This window comes from Natator depressus, chromosome 15 (assembly GCF_965152275.1).
Source record: "Natator depressus isolate rNatDep1 chromosome 15, rNatDep2.hap1, whole genome shotgun sequence".
Lineage (NCBI taxonomy): Eukaryota > Metazoa > Chordata > Testudines > Cheloniidae > Natator > Natator depressus.
In genome coordinates, this window is record NC_134248.1 from 16,691,439 (window position 1) to 16,716,856 (window position 25,418).

Below are 25,418 nucleotides of genomic sequence, written 5' to 3' on the forward strand. Positions count from 1 at the left end.
AGAGTTCAGAGTGGGGAAAGAACCTTGACAGCAAGTCTACTGTGGGGACTGCTGTGATCCAAGTAGCCAGTTGAATCACTGATGTTCTGCTATCAAGAGTAGTGACTCTGGGAAATGTGCAGGTCATACTGGATGGCTTTGCTGCAATGGGGTTCCCTAACTGTGGTGGGGTGATAGACGGAACACATATCCCTATTTTGGCACTGGACCACCTTGCCAACCAGTATATAAACCACAAGGGGTACTTCTCAATGGTGCTGCAAGCACTGGTGGATCACAAGGGACGTTTCACCGACATCAATGTGGGATGGCCGGGAAAGGTGCATGACCCTCGCATCTTTAGGAACTCAGCCCTGTTCGAGCAGCTGCAAGAAGGGACTTACTTCCCAGACCAGAAAATTACCATTGGGGATGTTGAAATGCCAATAGTTATCCTTGGGGACCCAGCCTACCCCTTGCTCCCATGGCTCATGAAACCATACACAGGCAGCCTGGACAGTAGTAAGGAGCAGTTGAACTTGAGGCTGAGCAAGTGCAGAATGGTGGTAGAATATGCCTTTGGACATTTAAAAGCTCGCTGGCGCTGTTTGCTGACTAGGTTAGATCTCAGTGCAACCAACATTCCCATTGTCATTGCTGCTTGCTGTGTGCTACATAATATCTGTGAGAGTAAGGGGGAGACGTTTATGGCGGGATGGGAGGTTGAGGCAAATCGCCTGGCGGCTGATTTTGAGCAGCCACACACCAGGGCGATTAGAAGAGCACAGCTAGGCGCGCTGCGCATCAGAGAGGCTTTGAAAACCAGTTTCATGACTGGCCAGGCTACGGAGTGACAGCTGTGTGTGTTTCTCCTTGCTGCAAACCCGCCCCCTTTGTTGATTTTAATTCCCTGTAAGCCAACCACCCTCCCCTCTTTGATCACTGCTGGCAAAGGAAATAAAGTAACTATTGTTTTGAAACCATGCATTCTTTCTTTATTAATTAAAAAAAAAAGTGAGATAACTGACAAGGTAGCCTGGGTGGGGTGGGGTGCGGGAGGAGGGAAGGACAAGGCCATATTGCATATTGTAGGCACACTACAGATCAAAACTGTTTGAATGACAGCCTTCTGTTGCTTGGGCCACAGAGTGGCCTCTGGAGTGGAGTGGCTGGGTGCCCAGAGCCTCCCCCACCCGTGTTCTTGGGCTTCTGGGTGAGGAGGATATGGAACTTGGGGGGGAGGGCAGGCCGTTATACAATGGATGCAACGGGGGTCTGTGCTCTTGTTGGTTTTTCTAAAGCTCCAACAGACGCTTCATCATGTCCGTTTTCTCCCCCATTAGCCTCAGCATTGCCTCCTGCCTCTGCTCTTCGCGCTCACTTAATGCTTTCCTGGCCTCTGCCACTGAATGCCTCCATGCATTAAGCTGTGCCCTATCAGTGCGGGAGGACTGCATGAGCTCGGAAAACATGTCATCGCGAGTGCGTTTTTTTCACCTTCTAATCTGCGATAACCTCAGAGACAGAGATGATGGGGGAGCATAGAAACATTTGCACCTTGGGGGAGATAAAAAGGGAGAGTAAAATTTAAGATGATACATTTCTGATAACAAAAAGGAGACTCTTTCACAGTGAATCACGCAATTCACAGAGAACAGCACATGTGCTTTAGGTACAAGGTCACATTTTGCCTTTTATATTGAGTGCCTGCCGGTATGGTGACATATCATATACAGCTGGACAACAGAATTCTGTTTCCAGGCAGCCATGGTAAGCCTTTTGGTATGTGGGGTTGGCTTCTTCCGCCTTCATAACATGTGGGAATGGTTTCAAACTGCAGTGCCCTCCTTTCCCAGAGCAAGCAATGCCGGTTGGGTTTCACATTTAAAAGGAGGGGCTGCGGTTTTCGGGTGGATGTGCAGCACACACCTCCCGCCACCCAACCGCGTGGCTATTCTCTGGGATGATCCCTTCACCCCTCCCCCTGCCATGTGGCTATTCTCTGGGATGATCCCTTTACTGCTCCCACCGCCGCGTGGCTATTCTATAGGATGATCCCTTTTAGCCAAGCGCAAACAACCCAGCATGAACAGGGTCCTTTTCCTGTTCCCTTACAAAAATTCCCCTATTTCAACCAGGTGACCATTAATGATATCACTTTCCTGAGGCTAACACAGAAAGATATAGACCGAATGTTGCTTGAATGCGACCAAAACCCAGGAGTGTTCAATGCAATGCTTTGTGCCACAATGATTCCAGACTACTTGCTACTGGCTTGGTGTGGTAAAGTGTCCTACCATGGAGGACGAAATAAGGCAGCCCTCCCCAGAAACCTTCTGCAAAGGCTTTCAGAGTACCTCCAGGAGAGCTTCATGGAGATGTCCCTGGAGGATTCCCGCTCCATCCCCAGACACGATAACAGACTTTTTCCAGAAGCTGTACTGGAAGCAAATGCATCCCAATTCTTCAGGGCAAATCAAACATTAAACACTATTGCTTTTAAACTCTGTACTATAGTTACAAATGTGCACTCAACAGAGGTGCCTTCTCCAGCTTCAGGGTCAGGGATCCCACCTTGGGAGGGTATTGGCTCCAGGGTGATGAAAAGGTCCTGGCTGCTGGGGAGAATGGATTCTGCACTTGGCTGCTGCTCATTCTCCTCCTCCTCTTCCTCATCCACAAAATCCTCCTCCCTGTTGCGTGAGACTCCCCCCTGGCAGGTGTCCACGGAAAGTGGTGGGGTAGTGGTAGGGTCCCCTCCTAGAATGCCATGCAGCTGATCATAGAAGCGGCATGTATGGGGCTCTGACCCGGAGCAACCATTTGCCTCCTTTGTCTTTTGGTAGGCTTGCCTGAGCATCTTAACTTTCACGCGGCACTGCTGTGTGTCCATGTTGTAGCCTCTCTCCACCATGCCCTGTGCGATTTTGGCATATATATTAGCATTTCTTCTTTTTGATCGGAGTTCGGCCTGCACAGGTTCTTCTCCCCATACAGCAGTCAGATCCAGTATCTCCCTTTCGGTGCATGCTGGAGCTCATTTGCGATTCTGGGGGGACTGCATGGTCACCTGTACTGCTGAGGTCGCCACGCTGACCAAACAGGAAATGAAATTCAAAATTTCCTGGGGCTTTTACTGTGATCCTGGCTAGTGCATCAGAGTTCAAAGTGTTGTCCAGAGCGGTCACATTGGAGCACTCTGGGATAGCTCCTGGAGGCCAATACCATCAAATTGCATCTGCACGACCCCAAATTTGACCCAGCAAGGTCAATTTTAGCGCTACTCCCGTCACCGGGGAGAAGCACAGAAGTCTATTTTAAGATCCCTTTAGGTCAATGGAACAGAGTTGGTTGTGTAGATGCATTCATTTTAAAATCCACCTAACGTGGCTAAATTTGACCTAACCCTGTAATGTAGACCAGGGCTGAGTGAACACTCTTATTCCAGAATAAGAGTGCCTTTTTCTGATTTAGCTTAATCCACTCCTCTGTTTATCACACAGCAATGTACAATCAATACTTCTGAGAGTATAACTTTTGTACCTTCCAATCTAGATTCTTCTTACCCTTTCCTTCTCTTCTCCTCAACAAATTCTCCCTCAGTATGCTTTCTCAAGTTTTGTGCGTGCTTTACAATGCTTTACAGAGGTTAAGACCAGGAAAACCTAAACAAATCTCCAAAGAGTCTGCTTCATAGAATTCACTATTTATTACCAAATAGGAACTACTTCCCTGTCTGCCCCTTGGCACTTCCTTAATTGATTCAGTTCTAGGAAGTATGAGTGCCTAATGACCTAGCTTAATCCAGGTTCCCAAATAGGTAACACATCTATGGGGTTCCATTATATTTTAAATATAGTGAGGTCAGAAACCATATGACATAGTATAGCCCTTCTAAACTAACTTGAAACTCCAAAGTGTTTTCATATTCCATAGTAATATCTATGAAATCCACATTCCAGCCAATTCCTGGAAAAAAACCCCAAAACTCTAAATGGCAGACATAACACCTTATTGATTGTTTAGCTTTTCCTGGTCTTAACCTCTGTAAAGCATTGTAAAGCAGGGAAGAAACTTGAGAAAGCATACTGAGGGAGAATTTGTTGAGGAGAAGAGAAGGAAAGGGTAAGAAGAATCTAGATTGGAAGGTACAAAAGTTATACTCTCAGAAGTAAAATTTCCTCAACTGGAAACTGTGCTTAGCTTTGCAGTGATGTTCCATTGAAGAATCTCACCTCCAGGCAGATATAGAGGGGTATTTTCCAATTCTAACCTCTCTTGCAAGTTTAAGTTTAACATATCCCTCAGCATTTGCTGCCAACTAAATACCTGGGAAATGTGTGTGTGGGAGGTAGATATCCAGAGTTATTAAACTTTGTTAGTTTGCTAGAACTGATACCAAGGCTGTACAATCAGTGCTGCATTGAATGGAGTGGGGAGACTTGTGTAATAACAACTGTTTACAGGGAAACCATGAGAAACCTTGAGGAGCTACATTTACCGGATTCTATTTCAAGTAAAAATTTTTCCATGTAAACTTGCAACAGTAGAGAGGTTTTAGTGTTCTCAGACAAAGACTGGCTAGAATTTGAACTAAATTACCTTAATCAAGACATGCTGAAGAGTATGTTCTTAAATCATTTTATGACAGGCCAATTCTCTTTTAAAGTAAGATTTTTTTTAAAGCATATTTGTTCAGCAAGCCTTGGGAGAATAATTTTGGTCACCCAATAACCAAGATAACTGGGAAACATCATTAATACTTATTACCTGTCTACAGTCAGACATAGGTAGAACGATGATGATGGCTCATAGTGCTGTTGTGGCTCACTGCACGCATTCTCAAAGTGCTTCAAATGGTGGGTATATTTGAGAGTCGCAAGGTGACACCGATCCTTTAAGAGGGAAGAGGCCAGTGCACTTGTGAATCGTCAGTTGATCCCAACTGGGCTTAAAAGAGGGCACCCGGGCCCTTGACTGGCGAAAAACCCGGTGAGTTAGAACTGCCTGAGAGAGAGACGGACAGACAGGGGCAGGTGAGAGCTGCCTCAGGAAGAAAGGAGAGACCTAGGCAGCAGATGCAGAGGAGAGCTGGTACAGAGAGCCATTGGTAACAGCAAAAGGTTGTTGGTGAGGACTTGCCAGAGCTGTGGAACCCCTGCCAAGTTACAGGAAAGCTCATGCAGAGGCCCTTAGAAAGAAGGGGAAGAATCAGCCTGGTTAGGAGAAACTGAGCTCAAAACAGGAGGGTGAATCCCAGGAGCAAAGGTAGCGTTCACAGGAAAGAAGGCCTGGGTGAGTGGAATACTGTGGGACGCTCCCTTTGCAGAAGACCTGAGTGAAAGGCTGCAGAAAGCCAAGCCCAGAACAAGGGGTTGGTCTTGGAGCGATGTTCCCTGAGCAGGCTTAGGACTTGGAGGCAGGTAGCCTGGCTGAAAGGAACACGGGAACAAGTTCTGTTGCTCAAAGACCTGACTTGGGGATACAAGAGAAGACTTGTGGGAGAGAAGCATGTCCTCGAACTTTCAGGCCTGGAGACCGAAGCTAAAGGAAATGTGACTGAGTGGTTAATTATATTCAGGTGTGGGACCTGGGAATGGTGACCTTTGAAAGGGATTGAAGAGCTGCTGTGCTGTAATCCTGTTTTACTTTGGGGATTTGAAATAAACTGTTTTTACTATGAGGGATCTGTGGACTATGGCACTTTATATTAATTAATGGGTTTGCTAAGAGACAATATTCCTTTATAAGGGTGAATTCCAAAGGGATACTGAGGCAGGCTCACCAGTTGCGCCATGGCCTTCCATAAGAGGGCGCCCCAGTGGGGGCTGCCTTGTTACACTTAATTTTACAGCCTGGGAAAATGACACAAAGAGTTAAATAGCACATAATAAATTAATGGCAGAGCCTTAAATAGAACCCCGCAGGTTTCCTGGCTCCCAATTCTTTGTTTTATCAATTGGACCTTGCTGCCTCTCTGGTAACTGAATATACAGGATAGAGTGATTGCTGCCTGTTAATAAAAATTTACAATATATTGCTTAAAAGCATATGATCAAGTGGGTGTATTAAACTGCACATCTCTGCTGGCTATTTTCTGATTAAATGTTATACTTACCTACTGTATTGTAAGTGTTGGTATGCAGTCTATGATTTCTGCAATAAAAAGTCTATTTAAGTGAAACACGATTTTTCTAATCATTTATTGCACACCTGTAGTGTATCATCTACAGCAATGTTTACTATTTATCGACAAAAACCAAGGCATCTTATCTTTGGCTCAATAGACAACTTATTTTGATAACCTTGCAAAACTACACATTTCCTTAACCATGCTGTTAACAGACTATATTGTTAAAGATTTCAGCTACAACTGGGTATATCAGAGGCTCATATACAGGTTTACATAGAATTATCAGAACTTTCTCCTCTATTTCAACGTTCTAGGGTAAATTATGAGTTTAGGAAGCTTTTAGAAACCATGAAACTAAAAATTAATCCATTTTAAATAACCTCAATCTGTAAGAGGTAAACATTGTCAAAATTCTTTTTTATCTAAAAATGTCTATTTCATATTCCCATGGTACTATACATACGTACAGAAACTATGATATCAGTTGTATGAAAATCTGATATTAATATTCATGGGATTCCTCACTTTTATGTTCCAATGATAGTGCCTTGAAGACTGATGGAGTAAAACACATAGGTATCTTGAATAAAACCTTCTCTGGAGGCAGGATTAATTACTATAACTTAATGTTGGGTACTATAGCTGTCTGCCATACCCCACCACGAGACTTGGTCCCTACGCTGAGGATTTTACATTCAGTGGGCACAAACACTTAATTCTAGGCACTGTACTTACTACTGTGAATGATCCCCACTACTTTAGATACATGATATGATTAAGTGAAATGTGCAGACGGAAGGAAGGAAGGCTTACACCAGTGGTGGGCAACCTGCGGCCCATCAGGGTAATCTGACTGCAGACCACAAGACATTTTGCTGACATTCACTGTCCACGGGCATGGGCCCCCGCAGCTCCCAGTGGCCGCGAATCACTGCTCCCCGCCACGGGAGCTGTGGGAAGCAGTGCGGGTCGCTAAAAGCCTTATAGTGTAGCCAAAGCCTTAGCCATGTACCGCCTCTCAGGCACTACTTTAGTGTAAGACAGGAGAGAGGTGTCAAAGGATCTCCTTTGGTGCTATTCAGAGGGGTTGGATGAGGATATTTTCTCTTTACTTGGAATAATCAAGGTATAAGAACCAGTGCTTCAACCCAGTAGTGCTCCAGTGGTGGAAACTACACATATTACTGTCGCACAAAAGGACAAACAACTTACTGGTTTGGGTTAAAGGGTAGAACGATTTCTGATCTGCGATTTCCTTCAAGGTTTCATCACATCATACCTCCACTGAACATAAACCCTTGTAAGGTAATGCCCCAAGGCCAAAGCAGTGAATCCAGACCTATGTTGTTTAAGGCCTTTATTACCATTCCCACAGTGACTCATCATTCTCTTCACCCACCCCACTTGTGCAAGTATCTTTTCATGGCTCAGCAGCTGCATTACAGCACATCCCTGAAATCAAGGGCACAAAGAGTCTCCATTGACTTATGTCCTTTGAACAACCCCAACGCCTTATTCCACTTGAGAAGAGGGAGGCTTAAAGTCATTCAAATCAGGTATCCAATCTGAAAGGGCATCATGCTATTCCTTGCAATATTTGACTTTCCATGGCCCATACATTATTCTGAATATTCATTCTGCAGCCTACTGCCCAAATTGACGTCTTTTGTGATTGTTACACAAAATATGCAGAGGTCAGTAGAACTCTGACTTAATGTTATAAAAAAACCGAGAGGAGACTAGCAAGTTCTCTTTCTGGAGGAAACTTAACTTGCAATCTTCACTTATGGCCAAGAAATCATTATCCGTTTGAAAGAGCTATATATAAAAGTTAACTTACCATACCAGAGCACTATTGAAGAGACAAGCAGCAACACATTATTGTGTGGCTGACCACTCACAAGTTCACACGACTTGTAGGGATACAGTATTAAATTTTTCTCTTTCATTGTTCCATGTACTTTTAGCTTAGAGGTGGTTGATTTATTTTTCCAGGATCAGAAGATGTAGATAAGTAAAAAAGTTATTATGCAGTAGTTTGCAGCACCTTATCACACTTTTACAAGTAGACACTTGCTCCTTCAGTACAAATCAAAAACTAAGTAGTGTCTCTACAGCATTGATATGAATTGTTCTTTCTGAGCATTGTTTAACAATTCCAATTTATGTTGGCTGTCAGCCATCAAGCCAAAATGTAAACATACTAAACATTTTTGTTCTACCAGTACTATTTTGTTCTCTTCCTATTCATGGTGCACATCAAACATGTAATTATTTATAGCTAGAGTATGGTACAGCAAAGAATGACAGCTTGCAGAATTTTGATTTAGCGAGAATCTCTGAGTGCCTTTGGAAGAGGAGTGTGGTGCATGTTACAACTCTCAGTAACAATATTTGGTATCAAACAAGTTATCTACATTTGATTTTAAAAAGTAAAATTTATGTTGCACTAACTTTAAGATAATTCTTTTTTCAGTGGGTGTATTTCTGTTCAGAAGTGCAACATGGAACTGCATGGATACAACAGAAGAGATTTGACCCAGTATGTCAAAAAGTTTTGCTTATTTATAAGTATTTATAGCCTTCTTTATATTATAAAATAAAATATTTGTTCAAAAATCTTGTAGCTCTTTTTAACCATAAAGACATATAAAATGTTTTAGCAAAAACATAGCTGTTTTGTTTCCATATTATCTACTCTCAAGTTTAATTTATAAAGAAATTAATGATGTTTCAGCCCCTAGCATCTATCCTAGCTAAATTGAACAGCAGCCGCCTGTATTCTTGCTTTGGAAACAAAAACAACTTGTTTCTTTTTCCATGTACCTTCAGAGTATCTTTTGCTGTAATTATATATGTGTGAGTAATGTCAAAGTGCTAAATTCACTTTTAGATTGAGAAATGAAGTACTCTGGCCCAGATCCAGCAAAGCACTTAAGTGTGTGCTTAAATCCCATTCAAGTTGCAGGGACTAATGCTTGTGCTTAAAGTTAGACACATGCTTTGTTGAATCAAGGCCTCAAAAGTCAGGTAATACAATGAGAGACAAGATGGGAGAGGTAATATCTTTCATTGGACCAACCTCTCCCTCAATGGTAAGACTGAAACTTCAACCCTAACTATGCTGTCTTGATGCTATTACTTATGATACAGTCCCTCCTTGTATCTGTATAAATTGCCTTTTATTACACTTTGTATTGACTAACAAACTAGAATTTCTTATACTACTTTATATACTGTAGGTGAAAATACATGCAATTTTCAGTTTTAGCTTAGCTTTCAAGCCTTGATGAGATCTACAAAACAAGTCAAATTTCAATAAAATTCTCAGGATGGTATATAGTCATAAACCATTCCCTCCTCTCCAACAAAACCACTCCCACCCAATCACCTTACTCCCTAGTGCATATCTGGGCCTCTTAACTAATCATACATAATGCGTACTACCGAGCTATCTTCCTCCCCACTTATCCAGTGCAAGCAGCTATCATTTTTTTGCATGGTTTAAATGCTGGTTCCAGTGGGTAATAATCCTATGGCAGCGGTACTACTGGTGGAATAATGGCACACAACTGCCCCAACACTGGGTGCGCTTATGGTAGCTCCAGTCCTAGCGGTTAGTTGCTTCCTCTGTAAGGGAACGGAAGAGACTTGTCTACCACATGACTAAAACCCTCCTGGAAATTCTTTAGGACTCTTCATCTGGCTTCTGCTCATTGCCACTAATCTCTGCTGGTTTCCAATCAGACAATCAGTAGCCCAGTAAATCCATTGCATGGTCCCAAAACCTAGTTGTCCACTGAAATCAGCTGAAAGATTTCAGTTGGAATTTCCAGTAGCATACTTATGCCTGGCTGCACATAATTAATAATTCTGCCCAGCTAAGAAAAATACGGGTCACTTAGCCAAACCAAGATGCTTTCAGCCTCAAGCACACTGGCATTCTGCCCCAAAGGGCCTCAAAAATGCCAAATGGAATTTAATAATTTTGAATTAAATTCCACAAAAAGATAGCAAATACTGTCTCTCCCTTCATACTTTATCAGAATACTACTGTTTAGCAAATGGGAGCAGTTTCCTTCAAGTGAGCGCAACTGTATTAGCCTTTTAGCTTCAGCCTTAGTAATGCTATTTAACACATCCCTCTCCTGAACGGGGCAAAGAAAAATCGCACTTTTTCCTATTCCCTGGTTTGTGAAACTTTGAGAAACCTAAAACTCTACTAAGACAAAAGAACACTAAGTTCTTTTTTTGTAGCCTCACATCTTAAATATGATACATAAATTATGATTAGACTAAGAATTTAAATTTGCACCCTGAGATAACAAGCAGAATCATTTAATTAGACAATCTAAACATGTACGACACGTGGCAGTGCAGCATATGGGATTACACAGGCAGTCTCAGTCTGGACATGGTCCAGTAATAGTAGACCAAGGATTACATTGCGGGCCATGAGACATATTGCTGACATGGACCATCAGCAGGCACAGCCCCCTGCAGCTCCCATTGGCTGCGGTTCACCATTCCCAGCCAATGGGAGCTGTGGGAAGCGGCGGGAGGCAAGGCCATGGTGGCCGCCGCTTCCCACAGCTCCCATTCGTCGGTAACAGTGAACCGTGCCTGCGGATGATCAACGTCAGCAAAATGTCTCGTGGCCCGCAATCAGTTTACCCTGATGGGCCGCAGGTTGCCCACCACTGTTCCATAACCTCATATATAAAAGTTTAAAAAATACTTTCTGTATTTGGTTGTTTGTGACCAGAAGTAGCTTTTTGACTATATAATCAAAAGATAAGTATGTACAAAATTAGTTATTCCAATATAATCCACTAACCAGTCAACTCAGTCCTTGCAATTTATGGACCTAACTTTTTTTTTTTAATTGTGCCTGCATAATATATGCAACTGTGTTACTCCTGAGGGCATTCTGCACCAAAAAATTAAAAATTCTGCTTGCAATATTTTAAAATTCTGCAAGTTTTATTTGTCAATAAATAAATGTGGAGGCTCCAGCATGGCCGTGGGGAGCACAGGCCACTGGCTACACAAAGGTGGGAGATCACCCAGCAGCCTCCCCACCTCCAGGATGCAGACTCAGTGGTGAGGCACCTGACCCTGACACAGCACAAGGCCTGGGCCTGCCCCAAAAACACCCTGGGGCCCTGCCCCTCTGCACAAGGTGCACCAGGCGTGGGACAGGCAGGCTCAACCAGACAGGATCCAAGTGTGAAGGGGCGCAGTGTGGGGGGATCCAGGTGTGGGGTTAGAGGGTTCTGTGTGGGACAATCTGGGTGCAGGCAGCTCAGTAGGGGGGTCTAGGTGTGGGGGATCTGGATGCACAGAGGCTTGTTGGGGGGTGGGTTTCCAGGTGTAGGGGCAATGGGACTCTGCAGGTGCTTCCAGGTGAAGGTGGTTGGAGCTCAGAGGAGAGATCTGGGTCTGGGGGTCTTAGTGAGGGACTCTGGGTGCTGAGGGAGTGGGGCTTGGTGGGGGTCTGGGTGCAGCTAGTTGAGGGTCAGTGGCATGGGTGTCTGGATGTGGGGGCTCAGAGTGATGCAGGGGGGTGGGCTCATCAGGGTGGGGGTTTGAGTGCAGGGAGCTCAGTGGGTGTGGTCTAGGGTGCGGTCTAGGGTGCAGGGGTGGGGGTCCAAAGGCAGAGAGTCTGGGTGCAGGGGGTCTCCAGATGCAGGGGTTGAGGTTCAGTGGGGTGGGGTTTAGGTATGGAGGGCTGGGGGGGTTCTGGGTGTACAGGGTGAATCTTGACAGGGGTGTCTGGGTATGGAAGGTCTGGATGCATGGGGGTTGGGTGGATGGGGAAACCTCCTCATACAGTGACCCCTTCCCCCCGCAGCTGAAGAGTGATAGGGGCAGGAAACAGGGGAGGATGCTGAGCTTCCTGCAGCTGGGGGAGGTTTCTGGGGGAGTCCCACACAGTCCCAGCTACTCCTTGCAGGGGAAGAGGAAGTCCTGTCCTCTTCTGCCTCCAGCTGAGCCAGGACTAGCAGCTAATCTGGCTCAGGGTAGGAGCCATTGGCTGGGATGTCCCAACCCCACGGTGATTTACCTCTCCACCAGCTGTTCTGGGTGCCTGAAACAATGTACCTGCGCTGCTAGGGAGTGGTCTGTGACTGATCTTGCAGCTTCCCTTTGCTTCCCTGTCAGAAAGTCATTTTTCTGCGGGGAAGCAAAGAAATCTGCAGGGGACATGAATTCTGCGCATGCGCAGTGGTGCAGAATTCCCCCAGGAGTACTGTGTGTGCCTTATTTGCAATAATCATTATTATGCTCATGAGCACATCAGGTAAATTCATAAATAAATGGCCAGTTATGTATGTATTTGCATAAACACTTTATCTGAGTTGCAAATGCAATTGTAGTACTATGGCTATATACACTTATACAATATTTTTGAATGCACAATTGCACGCCTCATATTTGAAAATCCTACTTTATTGTTCACGATTCCGCTTTTATTCTGCTAGATTATACCCTTTTAAAAAACATACCTTTCTTTTAAACACTCACATTAACTTTTAAGAACAGTATTTCTCCTTACCTTTCCCTTTGTCATCTTCATCCTCTGATGTCTCATTTAAACTAATCTGAATCGTTTGTCTGCAAAACATACACTGTAGGGTAACAATATATCTAATAGAAGACTCATTATTCAAAGTAAATTCATAATATAAAATTACTTTTGAATGACCGTAAACTCTCTAATCCAGGAAGGATTTAGGAAAGAAATTGGCATAAATTATGATAGCGTAAAATTCCAAATTAAAAAAATTAAAACATATTGCTCTCTTGGTAATGAAAATAATTATTGGAGTATTAAACATCAGTGAACTTAATTTTTCTGTATCTGATTGCAATCTCTACAGTTACCAAGCATGTGTTCATAAAAATCTTAAATTAATACGAGAGTTTTCTAAAATTATATATTTGATTACATACAAAAATAGTTAAGATAAAGTTATTTGCATTGCAAAGTCAAGCACTATAAAGTTAGGAAATGCCAAAACTACTGTGACTCATTTACTCCTAATTCTAATTTACCCATTGTGTGTCTACAATGAATGAAGCAGCAGTCAAAGGTGAAAATAGCATGTGACGACATTAGTCCCTTCTGGCCTTAGAATCTATTAAATACTGTAATGTAATTAAATATTATCATATGCACAAGGAGACAGAATTAAGGTTGCCAGACATTTACAGCTGCCTGTGCATTTCCTAACTTTCAAGTTAATGACTTTGCAACCTAAATCTATATTAAAAGAAAAGTCATTGATGTGTAATTTCCTAGGGGTTTTAATTTTTAAAGGAAAAAAAGGTGAAAAAAAAGGTTAAAACAATGCAACCACACCCCTATCGTGAATCATCAGTGCAGTCTGAACCCCGTACCTTCAATATCACAACACAGCTTGAGTTACAAGACTAACTACTGTAGCGGACAGCAGGAGAAAGTTATTCTGGAGGTGTGGATGGGCTGCTGGCACCATATGGTGGGTCCTAAGGCTGGCTGAGGGAAGCACAGTCCTTCCCAGTTCTCTTTCCTCCCCCTCCTCCTGCCCCAGATCATGCTTTCAGATAGGCTGCTGTGGGTCCATGGGTATGGTCAAGGCCAGCTATCCCAACAGTTCCCAGACATTCCCAGTGCGGTGTGTGCTACTGTGGTGACCTGGCTCTTAAGAATGTTTGTCTTCAGTTATTGTGGAGTACTGCTAAATTGCAATTGAGAGATAGGGTTGCCAACTGCCTAATCACACAAACCCAAACACCCTTGCCCTGTTCCCTTCCCCGCCCCTGCCCCGAGACCCTGCCCCTTCTCCAAGGCCCTGCCCTGTGCACTCCACCCCCCACCCCCACCCCCGTCACTCACTAGTCCCCTTTCTCACTCACTTTCGCCAGGCTGGAGCAGGGGGTTAGAGTGTGGGAGAGGGTGTGGGCTCTGGGCTGGGGCCGAGGGGTTTGGAGTGCAGGAGGGGGTCTGGCATGCAAGCTCTGGAGGGGGCTCAGGGCTGGGGCAGGGGATTGGGGTGTGGGAGGGGTGCAGGCTCTGTGAGGGAGTTTGGGCTCAAGAGGGGGCTCTGGGATGGGGTAGGGGTGCAGGAGGGGGTGCAGACTCTGGGAGGGAGTTTGGGTGCGGGAGGGAGCTCAGGGCTGGGGCAGGGGGTTGGGGTGCAGGCTCCGGCCAGGAGGTGCTTACCTTGGGCGGCTCCCGGGCAGCGGCGCAGCAGGGCTAACGCAGGCTCCCTGCCTGCCCTGGCTCCGCACCACTCCCAGAAGCGGGTCAGCACATTCCTGCGGCCCCTAGGGGGGCGGTCAGGAGGCTCCACACACTGTCAACTCCTGCAAGCACCAGCCCCACAGCTCCCATTGGCCACAGTTCCCGGCCAACGGGAATTGCGGAGTCGGCACAAGGTCAGTGCGTGGAGACCCCCTGCCCCCCACCCCTGGGGCTGCAGGGTTTTGCCGGCCACTTCCGGGAGTGGCGTGGGACCATGGCAGGCAGGGAGCCTGCCTTAGCCCCTCTGTGCCACCAGACTTTTAGCACCTAAAATCTCCCAGTTTGGCTTCAGTAGCCTCCGGGAGATAGAGCCTGATTCTGGGAGACTCTCAGCGAAACCGGGAGGCTTGGCAACCCTACAGAGATGGAGGAAATTGTGATTAACGTTCCTCTTTCGACATGAGTGATTAGTCAAAGTTCAGAGCCCTGGGAATGTTCCAGTTGGAAGCAGAAATTGATGGACACTGGTATTTTCTTTGATGCAGTGTTGTTTATTTACAAAGAATGTACAAAGTCCAGTGTCTGAACATAGAAAGAATCATCAGCAGGAAACATCATCTTTTGTTCACAACCCTGAAAGCACTCTTTTCGGCCTGTATCCCTGACCCAAAAATCTCTCCCCAGGTTTCTTCCAGGTTCAGCCACCATGCTTTCAGCTATTCCTTGCCTATCCCTCTCTCATCTGTTGTCAGTTTCTCTTTGTTCTGCCTTCTACACTGTGACTGAATGCACCCCTGTATTCACACCCTGCACACCACTGTTCACATTCCTTTTGTCTTAGATGGGGGTTATGCTTACAGTTATTTTAACTAAAGGGTGTGTCCACACCTATCTTGATCCCATAATAAGGTTTTACCCAGCTCATAACTGTAGTTTATAACTAGCAAAACCTGAGCAGAATTTCAAGGTATATCTCTAGCCCCAGAGCATGCTTCCTGCTGCATTTCAAAGACCTGCTGAAAACAACAGAGGTATTAGCATTTCTTTTTAAAATGCCACAAAAATTTTAATGGAAAACATCAGGCAACCTTAAATATGGGGGTTGCTACCAGCTCCCCTTACAATGACTTTAAAAATGAGCAGCTGTTCAGTCACATGTGCAACATTATGTGCTAAATTAGTAGCAAATGAAATTCAAAACATTAAGTTCATTTTTGATATTTAACTGCACATCTCTTAAAACCCTTAATGACTACCTCTACTTCACCCTCTCTGCCTGCCTTAATCAAGTAAGCTTTTGGCTTCAATCTAATTTTCTTCATATTAGTATGCCTCCAGCTACCGAACCCCCATCCTTCAACCATTGCCTATTGTATCTGTCCTTAACTCAGGCCTCTTATTTACCACCACTGAGGCAAATTTGTCCTTGATTTAAATCTATTAAATTCATGTCTTACACCTGTGATGAATTCTACCTCCTACTTACGTCAGTGATGAATTTGGCCCACTTAACTGATCTGTCCTTACCTTCCACATCTACATTTGTAAGTCTCCTTGTCATTGCCTCTACATCACTGTGTGTGTATGACACTGCCTTGACTCCACGAGCTCAGCCCAAGATACAGGTGATACATATAGGTGTAAGGGGAAGTTGTTGTTTTGTTTTTTAATGACTAAAGTGTTGACTTTATTCCAATAGAAGGCTCCACATCCAATTTTCAACAAGGTGTGCACCCTCATGGTTCTTCTGTAGTCTTCACTCCTTATTTTACTGAATTCTAGTTACTCAATTAGAAAGCTATTTGCAGTCCCCTGCCTAAAATTACCTTAAAGGCAGCACTCACTAGAGCTACTGCCCACCTCAGTCCTCCGTTACACAGGCACAGTTCTCAAAAGGAACTGTTCCAGTGTAACTGAGGGCAGAATTGGGCCAAGAATCATTACGAAGTTTGGGGGAGTCATGTGCTTAAAGCTACGTTACTCTCATCTTGATGCAATCAATAAAAAGGAACTTTTAGTGTGATGGGTTGGACCCCCCTTCTTGGATGCCACATGATGTACTGGGATTTCAGCCTGGGTTCCCTCTCTCTGCTTTGCTGAATTAAGCTATCCGGCCTCTTGCAGCACACACACACACACACGCACACAAAGGTAGGGCCACACCCCACTTCAAACACAGACTGAAGTCAGCTCTGTGTGAAAGGACTCCCCCAGCACTCACATGTACACCCCTTTTTGGGAGATAAACCCAAAATAATACTGTCTTGTGCTGTATAGAAAAATCTGCACAGCGCAAGCTCATAAGAATCCACCCTCTTCCTCAATGTGAAGAGAGATGTGTACATTTCTTGCCCCCGCCCCAGTTAAAAATTGTATAAACTGGGTTTTATTATAAACAAGAAATAAGTTTATTAACTACCAAAGGTGGATTTTAAGTGAATATAAGAGATAACAGACAGAACAAAGCAGATTACTAAGCAAATGAAACCAAACATACAAACTAAGCTAGTTTCACTAAAGAAATTGGTTACAAATAGTATTTCTCACCCTAGATATAGTTGCAGGCAGATTACAGAAAGTCTTGAAAGGCAGCTGCACTGGTCTCCCTCTTGAGACCTTAGGTATTATTACTCACAAGCTAAAAGCCCTTCCAGCTTGGGTTCAACCCTTCTCCCCTCAGTTCAGTTCTTGCTTCCAAGTCAACGTTCCACACTAAGATGGACTACAAGCTGTCAGGAACAGTATCCCCGGTAATGTCCCGGCAAACCTGGTGGCTGAACTTTGTGACTTTGTCCTCACCTACAACTATTTCACATTTGGGGACAATACATACCTTCAAGTCAGTGGCACTACTATGGGTACCCGCGTGGCCCCAGAGTATGCCAACATTTTTCTGGCTCACTTAGAACAACGCTTCCTCAGCTCTCATCCCCTAACACCCCTACTCTACTTGCGCTACACTGACGACATCTTCATCATCTGGACCCATGGAAAAGAAGCCCTTGAGGAATTCCACCATGATTTCAACAATTTCCATCCCACCATCAACCTCAGCCTGGACCAGTCGACACAAGAGAGCCACTTCCTGGACACTACAGTGCTATTAAGCGATGGTCACATAAACACCACCCTATACTGGAAACCTATTGACCATTATACTTACCTACATGCCTCCAGCTTTCATCCAGACCACACCACACGATCCACTGTCTACAGCCAAGCTCTACGATACAACCGCATTTGCTCCAACCCCTCAGACAGAGATAAACACCTACAAGATCTCTATCAAGCGTTCTTACAACTACAATACCCAGCTGCTGAAGTGAAGAAACAGATTGACAGAGCCAGAAGAGTACCCAGAAGTCACCTACTACAGGACAGGCCCAACAAAGAAAGTAACAGAATGCACTAGCCGTCACCTTCAGCCCCCAACTAAAACTTCTCCAGCGCATCATCAAGGATCTACAAGCTATCCTGAAGGACGATCCCTCACTCTCACAGATCTTGGGAGACAGGCCAGTCCTCGCTTACAGACAGCCCCCCAACCTGAAGCAAATACTCACCAGCAACCACTCAACAAAAACACTAACCCGGGAACCTATCCTTGCAACAAAGCCCGTTGCCAACTGTGTCCACATATCTATTCAAGGGACATCATATAGTGTGGCTGATGTGATTAGGTCCTATCAGAGGCTTGTTCACCTGCACATCTACCAATGTGATATATGTCATCATGTGCCAGCAATGCCCCTCTGCCATGTGCATTGGCCAAACCGGACAGTCTCTACGCAAAAGAATAAATGGACACAAATCAGACATCAAGAATTATAACATTCAAAAACCAGTCAGAGAACACTTCAACCTCCCTGGACACTCAATTACCAACCTAAAAGTAGCAATTATTCAACAAAAAAACTTCAAAAACAGACTCCAACGAGAAACTGCAGAACTGGAATTAATTTGCTAACTGGACAACATTAAATTAGGCTTGAATAAAGACTGGGAGTGAATGAGTCATTACACAAACTAAGAACTATTTCCCCATGCTAATTTTCCCCCTATTGTTACTCACACCTTCTTGTCAACTGTTTGAAATGGGCCATCCTGATTACCACTGCAAAAGTTTTTTTTCTCCTGCTGATAATAGCCCACCTTAATCGATTACTCTCGTTCGAGTTGGTATGGCAACCTCCATTTTTTCATGTTCTCTGTATATCTATCTATCTATATCTTCCTACTGTATTTTCCACTGCATGCATCTGATGAAGTGGGCTTTAGCCCATGAAAGCTTGTGCTCAAATAAATTTCACAGAATCATAGAATATCAGGGTTTGAAGGGACCTCAGGAGGTCATCTAGTCCAACCCCCTGCTCAAAGCAGGACCAATCCCCAACTAAATCATCCCAGACAGGGCTTTGTCAAGCCTGACCTTAAAAACTTCTAAGGAAGGAGATTCCACCACCTCCCTAGGTAACGCATTCCAGTGTTTCACCACCCTCCTAGTGAAAAAGTTTTTCCTAATATCCAACCTAAACCTCCCCCACTGCAACTTGAGACCATTACTCCTCGTTCTGTCATCTGCTACCACTGAGAACAGTCTAGTTCCATCCTTTTTGGAACCCCCTTTCAGGTAGTTGAAAGCAGCTATCAAATCCCCCCTCATTCTTCTCGTCCGCAGACTAAACAATCCCAGTTCCCTCAGCCTCTCCTCATAAGTCATGTGTTCCAGTCCCCTAATCATTTTTGTTGCCCTCCGCTGGACTCTCTCCAATTTTTCCACATCCTTCTTGTAGTGTGGGGCCCAAAACTGGACACAGTACTCCAGATGAGGCCTCACCAATGTCAAACAGAGGGGAACGATCACGTCCCTCGATCTGCTGGCAATGCCCCTACTTATACAGCCCAAAATGCCATTGGCCTTCTTGGCAACAAGGGCACACTGTTGACTCATATCCAGCTTCTCGTCCGCTGTAACCCCTAGGTCCTTTTCTGCAGAACTGCTGCCGAGCCATTCGGTCCCTAGTCTGTAGTGGTGCATGGGATTCTTCCGTCCTAAGTGCAGGACTCTGTACTTGTCCTTGTTGAACCTCATCAGATTTCTTTTGGCCCAATCCTCCAATTTGTCTAGGTCCCTCTGTATCCTATCCTATCCCTACCCTCCAGCGTATCTACCTCTCCTCCCAGTTTAGTGTCATCTGCAAACTTGCTGAGGGTGCAATCCACACAATCCTCCAGATCATTTATGAAGATATTGAACAAAACCGGCCCCAGGACCGACCCCTGGGGCACTCCGCTTGATTCCGCCTGCCAACTAGACATGGAGCCATTGATCACTACCCATTGAGCCCAACGATCTAGCCAGCTTTCTATCCACCTTATAGTCCATTCATCCAGCCCATACTTCTTTAACTTGCCGGCAAGAATACTGTGGGAGACCATGTCAAAAGCTTTGCTAAAGTCAAGGAACAACACGTCCACTGCTTTCCCCTCATCCACAGAGCCAGTTATCTTGTCATAGAAGGCAATTAGATTAGTCAGGCATGATTTGCCCTTGGTGAATCCATGCTGACTGTTCCTGATCACTTTCCTCTCCTCTAAGTGCTTCAGAATTGATTCCTTGAGGACCTGCTCCATGATTTTTCCAGGGACTGAGGTGAGGCTGACTGGCCTGTAGTTCCCAGGATCCTCCTCTTCCCTTTTTTAAAGATGGGCACTACATTAGCCTTTTTCCAGTTGTCCGGGACCTCCCCCAATCACCATGAGTTTTCAAAGATAATGGCCAATGGCTCTGCAATCACATCCGCCAACTCCTTTAGCACTCTTGGATGCAGAGCATCCGGCCCCATGGACTTGTGCTCGTCCAGCTTTTCTAAATAGTCCCGAACCACTTCTTTCTTCACAAAGGGCTGGTCACCTCCTCCCCATGCTGTGCTGCCCAGTGCAGCAGTCTGGGAGCTGATGTTGTTCGTGAAGACAGAGGCAAAAAAAGCATTGAGTACATTAGCATTTTCCACATCCTCTGTCACTATGTTGCCTCCCTCATTCAGTAAGGGGCCCACACGTTCCTTGACTTTCTTCTTGTTGCTAACATACCTGAAGAAACTCTTCTTGTTACTCTTAACATCTCTTGCTAGCTGCAACTCCAGGTGTCATTTGGCCTTCCTGATTTCACTCCTGCATGCCCAAACAATATTTTTATACTCTTCCCTGGTCATTTGTCCAATCTTCCACTTCTTGTTTGTCTCTAAGGTGCCACAAGTACTCCTCGTTCTTAGGGTGGGGAGGCAGAGGAGAACCATGATGATGTCACTCCCCTGCCTTATATAGCTCTTGTGTAAGGCGGGAACCCTTTGTCTTCTAGTGGAAAACCACTGGCATTCCAAAAGGGGAGGTGGGGTATCCAGTACCAGGTGACTTGGACGCATGTCTCTGCAGGGCAGTGGCAGCCATTGTTCATAGGCTGTCTCCAGAGTCCACAAAAAGACTAAGCTCTTTCACAGTCCACTGTCTGTGCTAATGGCCCATTAGCCCTTCCTGGCTAATGGCCCATTAGCCCTGCTGGTTGGGGGTGACACCCAAAGTAACACATTTGAAATACAGATACATAGTTAATATTCCTAACTTCAGGTACAGCAATGATATAGGTGTACAAATTGGATAATCACATTCAGTAAATCATAACCTTTCCAATGATACCTCACATGTGCTATCTTGCATAAAGTATATCTCAGTTATGTCATATTCACATCATAAGCATATTTTCGTAAAGAATATGGAGTGAAACGTCACATTTAGGAAACAATCTACCTCTGGATGTGCATATGCAATTCCCAGAAGGGCAGAACCTCATGCAACAAAAGGCAAAATTTAGTCCTTTATCTCTGACTACTGCTGTTCTCGAGGAATCCAGTCTTCCTGTCCCTTCAGTTCTCACTTTTCCTTTGACGTGTACACATACTTTAACTTCCATTAATGTTAATGGTGATTTCATTCAAATCAAGAGAAGAATTGATTAGGCTATAGAACTAACACAAAATAAAGATAGACCACACTACGGTAGCACCTCAGTAGTTCTCATTTAATATATAAAACCCAATAATTCTCACAAATAATCTGGCAGCCTCACCCCACTTCCCAGCAAAAATGTAATAGCACAGCTGTAGAGAAGTCTCGTGTTACTAAGACTTCATTACATTTATGGAATATCCTAATATACCAGAAGAATCATAAATAATTAAAACTAAACCATGTTAGTCAAAATAAAGAGATTGAAGTACATTTTGTGATGCAAATTCCTTGATTATTTCACAGTGTCAGTTCACTTACTAACCCTCAATGAGCCCTACTTATTAGTGTGAATTATCAAGGTTCGGCTCTGTTATCAAGATGTGAGGTAATCTGTGCCAGATATTCAGATTTTCTTTTAAATGTCCACCAGCAGTTTCATTCTGGGTATAGGACAGTCTCAATCCCTCAGTCTCATCTCAGATTTCGATACCATGCGCATGAAAAATTGAACTTTGGTGTCAATTTAAGGCCAAACAAAGACTCTCCATCTAGACGTACTGACAATATTTTAAGATTTGAATAAACTGTTTTGGAGGTAAAATCATAGCACATAATGCAAGGCCCATAACACTGGCTTTGGTAACAGCACAGGCACTATGCAACTGGGTCTCATGAATAACCCTGTATCTTACTGGATGATCGTACAGTCATGCATCCAAGTCACACAATATAATAAATACTTAGGCCACAACTTAAGTACCACAATAGACCTTCTGTGCCAACTGACAGTGTGACCTCATAACAAGGTTTGGAAATCATCAGCCAGGCACACAAGCCAATTTTTAAAGCAGGTCACTATAGGCAGAATTCTGTCAATCTAGATAATATGGCCAGAGCTCTTATGCACAGTTTAAAAAGCAGTTAGAAGTACATTCCCTCATTCTTTAAAAACAACTTCATTTCCACAAGTTTTTATTTAAAGAAAAAGCATTCTCTTCGCATTGAAAAATAATCCATCATGTGCTGAAGAAAATTAGGGGTATTCAAGGGGGAAAAAATTACTTGATAGATTCCACCACTGGTACAAAATGACAGGTTCCTTAAATTAAATGTTGCCATGTTAACAAGACTGATTTAATGCTCAAACTGAAAACAGCTAACATGTATTTTACTCAACTTTATTTTACTGAACTATAATCTTTGTGACAGGAGACTGTATTTTTTTTAAAGCTACAGGTTTTATTTTAAATCTTTTACATTGGCAAATATCACTCATGCCAGAGTAGCCATCGGGTCACAGGGACTCAAATCTGCAAGCTACTTAGCACCATGCAGTCCCTGGGAACTGAGAGCAATCACCACCTTGCAGGAGTGTTCAGCTGCTCGTAGGATCTAGCCTGGGCAGTACTGTCTGATGTCGCTCTGGATCTTATTCTTGCCCTTCCCGCCCCAGATACAAGTAATTCTCACTGAAGCCATGCAGGAATCAGACTGGCTAAATGAGGAGTGAAAATGCCAGCAGTTCAATGTATTAACAGGAGTGAACCCATTAAGTTCTTATACAGTGCATAACTAGAGAGGGGTCTGAACCAAAATTCCAGATCCAAACTCATCTTCTAACAGCCTTACAGTTTAAATGTGGGTTTGATTCTATTCCCTGCTGAACTACAGACTAACGAAATTTCAGACTAGTATAAAACCCAGTCATTCAACCTTAGCAAATTAAAAAAAGATATAAACTTTCACTGACATCACATTCCTATGTCACTAACTGAGATAATGAGTCATTCAGAAAGAAGCAGGAAAGAGGAAGGGCTTGCTAGCGAAATTAATTAAGACAGAATATTATTGATATTTATAGGTAGGGTTCTCAGAAAATTACAGTTTAAGTGCAATTTTAATATCCCAGCAATATAAGGCTACAGAATCCCTCACCTGGGAACATGAGACTTCTAGCATGGTCCCCTCAAGGCCTCTGCAGTTTGTTTTTATGCAAATATTGAAAGAGAACAACTACCAATGTACATAGGAAAATGTAGGCAAAGCCTGAGCTAAAACTGGGAAATTTGGAAAGAATGTATCCATTGGGAATGGAGTGGGAATTTTAGTTGGCTGGAAATAAAATAAGCATAATAATATAAAGCAATCCTGAGATGTTAATTTTAAGTTTACACTTTGGTCATAAACATTACATTTTTTCCAGATATTTCAGTAGCTGAATATAAGCAATGTCTTTTCAAATGTACAGATTTTATGAGAGAGAAAGCCAACTAATTGTCCTATTATCTATAAAGTTAACACTATTAGTCAGGCTAGTTAAGGGAAAGTTTTTACACTTTGTGAAGCAACTTTTAATACTGCCTCACAGTCAATTTAATTTTCTATTTCACGCTACACAATCTCTTTGCAGCAGGGATGCGTCCAGATATCTCCCCAACCATACTGCACTATCTCCACCTATCACTTGAAGACTACACTGGAGAAAGTAGGGAAAACTGTGTCACAAACAAAACCAAATGAGATTACAGTTTAAAACACATTTATGGTAAGAATCTTGATAGCGATAATCTTACATTTATATATTTTTATCATTAAGTTTTAAAGCAATTTACAAATTTAAACTGATGCACAAGCTACTGAATATACAAGGTCACTACCTCCCCCTTTGAAATACAGTCTTTTCTCAGGGTGTGCACAATAGCAGCCAAACAACAGGAAAAAGTAAAGCCACAGATTAGGATAGGAGAATATATTTTGCTGGTAGGCTGGCAGAATACACTAGCTTCAGACTGAATTCGGTAACTTCAACAAGCTTAACACTTTATACTAATGAAACAAGTTACAATAAGAAATAATAAAATTATATATTTATCATTTCTATAGACGCCTACATCTGAGAATCTTAAGCAGTCTACAAACATTAATACACATTTCTTTTTATGAGATACTTACAGAAAGAATTCACCACCAACAACCCCCCCCCCTTTTTTTTTTTAATTTATGAGGAAAACCAGAGCCACAGAGAGATTAAATGAATTGTGCAAGGTCATACAGCAAGTCAGTGGCAGAACCAGGAATAGAATCTGACCTCTTGGCACTGCATCCTGTATTTCAGCCACCAGACATTGCCTGAACAATTCATAAGCAGAAGTAGTTTTAAATCAAAGCTGTGACAGCTAGCAGTATAAAATTTAACATTCTCAAAGCACAGGCAATGTGCTTCCTCTCAAGTGGATTCCAAAGCTAGTTCACAGCTTGCCAGCCAAGAACGCTGCAGAAAGGTATGGGAGCGTAAGGCCAAGCAAAGGTGCTCTCTTGGACCTGTCCTGATGGCCAAAAGGGTGTGTTTCAATCGTGTCAGCTCAATTAAGTTATCTTAACACAGTTGAAAAGCTTCGCTAAGATACAAGCTAACATATATGAAGCCGTGTTATATTGCAGAGCCTAGGCTAAAACATGACCAACCAAAACCACTTCATAAGTCTTAGTGGGGCTTTTCAATTGAGTTTACTAATTCCATAGAGCTGACACAACTGATACACAGCCTTTTTGCCCATAAAGCCTTGAAGACAGTCTCTTCACTGCTATTCAGTGTTCACAGTCATCACTAGCTCAAAGAATGTGCATAAGTGCTCCCAAATCAGAGTTTCTACATCAGAGCAATTTAGAGTGATCTCATTAATAATTTTGCTTTTACCACCTCTTCATTAAAAAATAGAGACAAATCAAATTTTAGATAGTGCTGAAAGTTCTTTTGCTAACTTTGACGACTTGGACGTGCCTGGGGTTTTATCTTTTAATTGGATAACCACTAGACATTAAAATAGACCCGTTATTCAGAGCACTCAATTTAAGACATTCTGAATATATAGCACTAAGTGGACATTACCAGGGAGTAGATTTAAGAGCTGTTCCTCCCTGTCCCCTGTCTATTAAGTGATGGAAGTAGGACTTCTGTCAGCATTACTGCACACTAGCACTATTAATTTTATATGTCCACCCCAGCTAGGTCAATAAGTCCTTGTCTGCTCTGGGATTTTGCTACTGAAGTAGTTGCATCAGTTCAAG

At 43.5% G+C, this 25,418-nt stretch overlaps 1 protein-coding gene across 13 annotated transcripts in view; it reads right to left on the reverse strand.

Annotated features, from left to right (window-relative positions):
- The window catches only part of ARVCF (ARVCF delta catenin family member), a 431,820-nt gene that overhangs the window by 323,855 nt on the left and 82,547 nt on the right, over positions 1-25,418 (reverse strand). For 8 of the 13 annotated variants that reach the window (XM_074972913.1, XM_074972912.1, XM_074972909.1 and 5 more), the window contains one exon: positions 12,672-12,730. The exons of the other annotated variants lie outside the window; for them this stretch is intronic. Coding sequence is in view for 1 of the 8 variants with exons in the window: in XM_074972919.1 (XP_074829020.1) it covers positions 12,672-12,707 (36 nt within the window). In the remaining 7 variants the exon portion in view is untranslated. The remainder of the gene's footprint in view (positions 1-12,671; positions 12,731-25,418) is intronic. 13 annotated transcript variants of the gene reach the window in all.